At 36.2% G+C, this 8,047-nt stretch overlaps 1 protein-coding gene across 2 annotated transcripts; it reads right to left on the bottom strand.

Annotated features, from left to right (window-relative positions):
- Positions 1 to 725: 725 nt before the first annotated feature.
- Positions 726 to 4,361, bottom strand: LOC137741197 (probable mediator of RNA polymerase II transcription subunit 26c). Of its 2 annotated transcripts, none has more exons than XM_068481002.1 (10): positions 4,184 to 4,361; positions 2,746 to 3,583; positions 2,566 to 2,634; positions 2,297 to 2,382; positions 2,107 to 2,174; positions 1,932 to 1,981; positions 1,815 to 1,848; positions 1,551 to 1,675; positions 1,201 to 1,294; positions 726 to 1,102 (listed from the first exon to the last, which is right to left on the bottom strand). In XM_068481002.1, exons 2-10 carry the CDS (start codon positions 3,109 to 3,111, stop codon positions 963 to 965), a joined length of 1,032 nt encoding a protein of 343 aa, XP_068337103.1. In that variant the 5' UTR covers positions 3,112 to 3,583; positions 4,184 to 4,361; the 3' UTR covers positions 726 to 962. The 2 variants fall into 2 exon arrangements, with proteins under 2 accessions (XP_068337103.1, XP_068337104.1); XM_068481003.1 differs by having other exon boundaries at positions 2,746 to 3,398.
- Positions 4,362 to 8,047: the final 3,686 nt, after the last annotated feature.

Raw genomic sequence — 8,047 nt, 5'->3', positions numbered from 1 at the left:
TATACAGAATTAAGGATTTTTTTAGAGGGGTTCAATTGGACTGGATTTGACGGATCCTTTCATCTTCTGAGTTCACCACTCACTTCAAAGGAGTCAAACCTAAGTACTTCACTTATACATGAATGAATAATATTTATACTATGATGATGCTATGCTGGAGTTTCTTGCAAACTTATAAATATGACCAAAATAGTACGGTACCTATCTCCTTTTGATTTCACTTCTTCCAAGGCTCCACCACCAACAAACTACAATACTTAATACTTAGGTCCTTGATGATGACGAGTGCAAGTCCACAAGGGCTACACCAACCTCTCCACCACCTACAAGGCCTGCCAGCCAAACACCCCAAATTCCCGGATGAGGATCCTCTCCAGATACAGGGGATCCTAACAATCAATTCATCTGGACCGTTTATTGTACATTGTGCGACCAGCTTACTGTTTGTGTTCAATTTTAAATAAAAAATTAAAAAGATTTTTAGCCCCATGATAAGTGCTAAACTGATAGAATGAATTGATCTCTATGATCCTCAGAAACAGGATCCAAATACGATCCTGTTACCAAATCCCCTACCCCTCAACGGCCTCATGGCACATTTCTCTCAAAACTTGATCCTTGAAAACACGTTTAAAACATAATTGTTTGGGGTCGTTGTCTTATTCAAACCCCAAAGCAAAAGAAACAAAAATTAAAGAAAAAAAATAGATGGCACAGTTTATAGCTGGGTTCCATAACGATAAAATTTTAAAATGCTGTGTTTGTTATTAAGCAAAAAAACAATTAATAATAACTATAGAAAAATTGTTCTTATCTTGTTTTGCTTAATACATGAAAATGTAATAAGAAAGGATAAGCAGATTTAACACCTTTTGTGCGTGTCAGCCAGCCAAAATTCCCAGAAGCCTTTTTTTTTGTACTATAATATTATATATCTGTTGAGTGTGAGGCTCTGCCCATTTTCACCAATGCCTGCCTTGATGAGAGCCACTTCCGCCTCCTCCTCCTCCTCCTCCACTGCCTTTGTTCCTCGCAATGAAAGAATTCTTCGGCTTTGGTATCTCATGGATGTCCATCACTTGAATTGTTCTCTGCTTTTTCGCTTCACAAAAAAGGCACATTCCAATCAACATTAACACCAATGTAATGAACTAAAACATAGAAAAATAAAACCAAGAAGTCGAAAGTTAAAGAGCAAACCATTTTCAGCTTCTCTATAATTTGCCTGAAGTCGTCTTCTTGCAGAAGCCAATCTATCAGAGTCTAAATCGCTTTCCTTCTGCCCCATCTGTCTCTGCAAAAATCAATTAAGAGACAAAACAAAACTCAGTGAAAACAATTTGCTTCGAATTATGGCTTTAGAATTCACATTATGAAGCAGCACTGAGATTACTTACAGTTGCACTCGACTAAGCTATATATTGAACTAATTGGCTTAGTTGAATTCAGTTTCTTATATTTTGGAAGTATAAGCTTCATATTTTATATTATCTCCCTCAAAAGTTCAGCATCCAAACATAGAGTTAGATACTCGAATTTGGTATCCATACATTTTGAGGAGCAGAAGCAGACACAGGGGTCGATTGTGTAGGTTTTGGTGGAGCAATCCTCCTAGGAACTGCCTTTGGCTTGCGTTCTGGTTCTGAATAGTTCTTGTCTGATCCAGAACTCCCATCTGTGTGAAAAACGATAAAATTAATAATAATAGTAAGAAAGTATTAACAACACAAACGGACCCAGCTAAAATAAACTGCAAACGACTGAATTTCCGAAAAAAGACGAAGAGGAAGTGTAGAATCTGATTCTATACTTACTGTGAGGATTTGGAGAGTATGCAAAATCAGGAACCTGAAAATTAAAAGAACTGAATATTAGAAAGCAAGAATAAAGGACAGCCACTAACCTTTATCCAAAATAAATGTTTCATTGACCTGGTGAAGACCATTTTGGGGAATTTTCTGCTGAGGTGAGTCTTCATCAACTGCAAACAACTTGAGTTAAGAATCAAAGTGACTAGGGCAGGTTTGCAATTTCTGAACATCGATTTATGTTTTCCCAAGAAGAGAAATTAAATTAATTAATAAGGAATAAGGATCTTATGTTTACCCATGGTTGAAGATGATGGTTGTTCTCCATGTAACTTGACCCATTGATTCACAATACCTTTCCATTTACTGTGAAAAAAAAAAAATTAAAAAAGCAACAAAATAAATCAATAACTTATGTTTTCTTTCAATGTCCTTCAAACTAAAGACTTTCACCGCCAACAAGTGAAGAGCAACGATATATGACATACTTGATAATTTGCTTTGCCAATCTCCTAACAACATCGCTTGGATGCTGCTTCCGCAATTGACTCACACGCTTTCCAATATCAGCCTCCTAAAAATCCCAAACAACTAAAAATCACAAACTTGGTGGAAGTTTGTTTTCTCTTTATTAACCGTGGAGTGGGATTCAAAATTGGAGAAGGAAAAAAAATTAAAAAGACTAAATCAAGAGACAATTGGGGAGAGAAGTGTTTTTCTTCTTATAAGAGCATATATAAGAACAGCCCATAATTACCTTGAGTTCTTGGACTGATATTTCCATATCTGCTAGACTTTGAAGCAACTCAACCAGAGTATCCTCAGACTGACATGAACAAAGTGGCTAACAATCAATACAAAAAGAGGCGAAAAAGGACAAGTTACAACTAAACCAAAAAAGGAAATGAACTGAAGACTGACAGAAAGAGAAATTGACCTGATAAGGATCCTCAAGATGCTTCTTGATGTCTAGAATATTCTTCGTCTCATCATCAAACAACCCTGCATAGGGATCCAACTCCTCCTCATCCTCCTCACCACCGTCTCCACCAACAGACTGCGGAGTGTACGGTGAAACTGCTTTGGGGTGGTTAACATTGGGCCCATTAGGCCCATCAGCATCGCAGTTCGGGCATTGAGGTGGAACAGAAGCTGTGGCATAGAGGCGCTCGACAATGCCATCCCTCCGGTGCTTGAGCTCAGTGCCATAATCGGCCAAAGCGACAGCAATGGCAGTGTCCATGAACGTCCATATATCCACTCCCGAGCTTTCTAAGATGGTCCGGAAGTCGTCGTGGTCCATTCTGCCGGCCTTGTAGTCAAATACAAACGCCGTCTGCTCGATTATGGATTGTTTTCAGATTTTGAGATTGCATCACCAGATCATGAATGGAGTTATAAAAGTCTAATCATCACAAGAAACAACATCCAAATCTCCAAAGGCAGATATCTGAGTCGGTGTTGCAGACGTTTCAACAATCCAAGCTCCAAAGAGAACTCCCAGGCAAAAGATCAAATTGTCTGAGTGAAGATGAGAGAAAACTGAATTGATTTCCGGGTTTGTGTGTGAGTTCCTTGATTCTTTGTTCACTGTCCAATTAAATGAGACTTGTGGTGAATTTTTCGGACAATTGAACAGGCAATGGCCATACTTCCAAATCCTATATGAACCCTAAGAAGTGGCAGAAAAACTCTACATTCTTTCTGCCCTCTATCAAATCCCACCAAGCAATGTCCAATCAAAATTCTTTACACTTTATCGCTTTCACAAATTGCTGAAACCGGAAAAGAAATAGACAAATTTTCAGTCGAAAAAAGGGTTAATGAACCATAGATATCCATTTTTAGAGAACATCAAAGCTCATGTAGTGCTATCAGAAAACCAAATACATGCAGAGCACCCAAATGAAAAAGCTTACTAAACTAGAGAGCAAATGAAAAAAAGATGAAAAACGGATAGAGCAAAAACAGTAGAGTCCTGTAAACAATTAAGCAGCTTATCATCATATCAGCAAAATTCAGATTAGAGAGTAAACACACACTAAATACAGAGATAGATACACAATACAGCAATTCAAAGGAAAATATTAAAATCTCTAATCTGGAAAAGCACATGAGCAGCCAATAAATATTTAAATAAACAGCAATTAAAAAAAAAAAAAAAAAAGACAATCTGAATTCAAACAGAAAGCAACATTTAAACAGAATGATGTTTACGATTTAGATAACATACCAAAATTAGACAACTGAAAATCCCTAATCTGGAAAAAAAAAAAACAAAAAATTTAAACCCTAATCCTACATTCAGAGAAATTTATAAAGAAAGTAATATAAAAGGAAGTCAGATCTGAGGAAAGATAGAAATGGAAAAATACCGAGGAGAATGAGAGAAGGAGATGCCGTCCAGCGGAGGAGGGAGGAGGATGCTGTGAGCTGTCTTAATTCCTTCTTTTGTCCGGTTTATTTTACAGATAGAAATAAAATCATGGAATTTTCTGAAAGGCGAATCAGCACGTAGTGCGACTGTGCGAACCCACTTTTGACCTTTCGATTAGCTAAATTTTAATCCAATGGCCGTTGATGAATGTGAAAAGCAAAACCAAGTATGCAAACAAAAATAATCGGATAAAGTACAAAAAACAATCTTAACAACTGGTCTCACGACATTTTCATAGCTCATCCTTTTAAAATAATAATGTCATACCTAATCTTACTTGTACCAATGTCATACTTCTGTCAATTTTTCTGCTAATTTCTCAGTTAAATAATAATATGGCTTGATTCCGGACTCATTTTCTATTAAAAAATTATTAAAAACTAAAAAAAATCATTTAATATTTTTAAAATATTAAAATAATAAAGAAAAGTTTAAAAAAAAAAAAAAAAACCAAACAAAACTTCCCCTCCCCCTTTCTTCTCCCCCATCTTCATCTCCCTCCCTCTTCTTCTTACATTGCTGCAACCTAGAAGAAGGAAAAAAAACAAAAAACTTTGTCCCTTCCCCCCTGGCCCTCTCTCTTCTCCCCCATCTTCATCTCCCTTCCTCTTCTTCTTACATGCTGCAACCCATAAAAAAAAATAAAAAAAATAAAATATTTGTCCCTTCACCCCCCTCCCCCGGCGCCCTCTCTCTTCTCCCCCATCTTCATCTCCTTTCCTCCCTACCTGCTGCAACCCAGGAAAAAGAAAGGAAAAAAAAATACACAAAACTTTGTCCCTTCCACACACCCCCCCCCCCCCGGTGCGCCCTCTCTCTTCTCCCTCATCTTCATCTTTTTTCTTCTTCTTCCCCCTATCTGCTGCAACCCAAAAAAAAAACAAAAAAAAGAAAAAAAAAAAAAAAAAAACCAATTGTCTTCCCTCGTACCCACCCTCCACACCCAACCTCGTACCCACCCTTTTCCCTCCTCTACACAACCCATTCCTTAAATCCACACCCATTCCCCCCATTTTCTCCGCGCCCCGGTTCTCCACCTGCCGAATTGGCCTGGCAAACGGGATCTGGGTTTTTGTTTTTGTTTTTTTTTTTTTTCTTCTTCTTCTTCTTCCTCCTCCTTCTCCTTCTTTCTGGGTTGCAGGGGGTTGGATTTTTTTTTTTGTGTTGGGGGGGGGGGGGGGGGGGGGGGGGGCGGTGGGGTGGGGACGAACTAGGTTAGGGTGTTTTTTTTTCCTTCTTCTTCTTCGGTGGGGTTGGGGGTTGATGGGTTTTCAAATTTTTTTTTTTTTTTTTTTTTTTTGTTCTTTTTGTTCTTCTTCTTCTTCGGTGGGGTGGGGGTTAATGAGTTTTCAAATATTTTTTTTTTGTTTGGTTGAAGATTAAGCAGGGAAGAAGATGAAGATGGGGAGAAAGAGAAGGGGGGGGGAGCCCTGGTGGAAGGGACAAAAGGTTTTGTTTTTTTTTGTATTTTAACTTTTCTTTATTATTTTAATATTTAAAAATATTAAATGATTTTTTTTTAGTTTTTTTAATATTTTATTAATTTTTTAATAGAAAGTAGGGTTTGGATCAAGCCACGTCAACATTTAACTGACAAATTAACGGCAGGCTAACAGAAGGTATAACATTGGCACAAATTCGTAAGATAAGGTATGACATTATCAATTTTTCGGTGGGGTCTTCTTCTTCTTCTTCTTCTTCTTCTTCGGTGGGGTTGGGGGTTGATGGGTTTTCAAATTTATTTATTTATTTTTTTTTTTTGGGTTGAAGATTAAGCAGGGAAGAAGATGAAGATGTGGAGAGAGAGAAGGGGGGAGCCCTGGTGGAAGAGACGAAAAGTTTTGTTTTTTTGTTTTTTAACTTTTCTTTATTATTTTAATATTTAAAAATATTAAATGATTTTTTTTTTTTTAATATTGTATTAATTTTTTAATAGAAAGTGGGGTCTAGATCAAGTCACGTCAGCATTTAACTAACAAATTAACGGCAGGCTAACAGAAGGTATAATATTGGCACAAATTCGTAAGATGAGGTATGACATTGTCAATTTTAAAAGATGAGGTATGAAAGTATTGTGACACCAATAGTTGAGGTGGTTTTTTGTACTTCACCCAAAATAATTAGGCAATTCAATTGGGTTTTCTATTTCACTGCTCAATTCAATTAAAAATACGTGGTTAGTGGCTCTTTATTACGGTGGTAGAGATGCATGGAATCTTTTAATGACAGTGTAGATTTAAATTTCATCAATGTCTATTCTAACATCTAATCTAACAAAATTTGTCATTTGACAAAAAAAATAAAAATACTTGAATTTTTGGATAAGTAGCCAAGTGAAAGAGTATATTCAAACTTCCAAAACAAAATTGTGTTGGGTCGAGTTGAATAATTCGTTTATTTATTTGAGATTGTATTTTTTTTTTTTTTTTTTTTGTGTTCTTTTTTTTTTTTTGTTTTATGTCTTGAATTGGTTGGTTTTGGTGAGGTTTAGGAGATTTGGGACTTCTGGGGTTTGGTCATATGACTTGAACCCGGATCTTCTTTGGATCCTCAAAAATTGAGCTTAAAGATTAAATAATCTGGACCGTTAAAATTTGATCCAACGGCTACAATTACTATAACTTTTAGAGAGATCCTCTGCTTGAAGCCATTGGATCAAATTGGTCTGGATCATTTGATCCCTAAGCTCAATTTTTAGGAATCTAGAGAGGATCCGGGTTGATATGACTCAATGACTCATGGGTGTGCAGCCCCGTACGCAGGTTTTTATCGAAGACAGATTCTCTACCCTCCCACTTCTGGTGCCCTCCTGTTTTGTGTGATCACTGTTAAGCCACGTTAACATTTTATATTATTTTTTTTATAGAGCTAATAAGACAAAAATAAATAGTAATATAAAATGTTGATATAACTTAACCGTGACCACACAAATAAAAAAACACAGAAGGACACCAAAAGTGAGAAGATAGAGAATCTGCCTCCTTTTGTTTGTTTGCTGTGGTTTGGAAGATGAACGGACAGAGCGAGAGAACGCATTGACCAATTATGACACTATCTTAGCGCGTGTTGGGGTTGGGCGGCATCATTGGCGCGAATATTGTGTGCGTCTTATGTACTCATCGTGTGTATATTCACCTTTGGATTTTGCTTCCGTCACCATCAATTAGACTATCAATCACATTTACAGAATTTTCCCATTATTTACGCATCTTAATGATTCGTTATTTATTTTTTTATTTTTTTTAATTTCAACATGCAATACAGATAGCTACATACTTTTGTGGTTAAAACATATTATTGTCACACATTTTTTAACAAAATATATAAAATTCACGTATTATACTTTTTGTAACCTACTATTGAATAAATAAAAATAAATAAATATTAGAATTTTAAAAAAAATGACCAAATTTTTAAAAATATTATTTTAGCAAAGTTGTTAAATAATACACGTACTTAATTTTCACCTATTATATTTGTTCCATATTTTATTAACTATATTAGTAATGTAATCATCTAGAGAAAAACCAAAAGAAAAGTTTTTGGCGCTGATTGCTACCTTTGACTCTGAGGCGGCGCAATCTTCTTGAAAATCATTCTTTGCTTCTTCCCTCTCACTTTCTGTTTACTTTATTTGGTGTTGAATTGTGGCCTTGAAACGTTGTAGTTATCGTGATAGTCATTGTCTTTTGGCACACGCACATAGTTATCATAAGGTTTTTTGGATCCAGTTATCACCTTCGATGTAGGGTTGAAGCAAGAAGCCATGGAAGATGTTGAATTGCGTCGAGTCAAGTTTAGT

Source organism: Pyrus communis, chromosome 1, assembly GCF_963583255.1.
Source record: "Pyrus communis chromosome 1, drPyrComm1.1, whole genome shotgun sequence".
Taxonomy (NCBI): domain Eukaryota; kingdom Viridiplantae; phylum Streptophyta; class Magnoliopsida; order Rosales; family Rosaceae; genus Pyrus; species Pyrus communis.
Note: the sequence above shows the minus strand (reverse complement) of the source record. Positions and strands in the feature narration are given on the sequence as shown.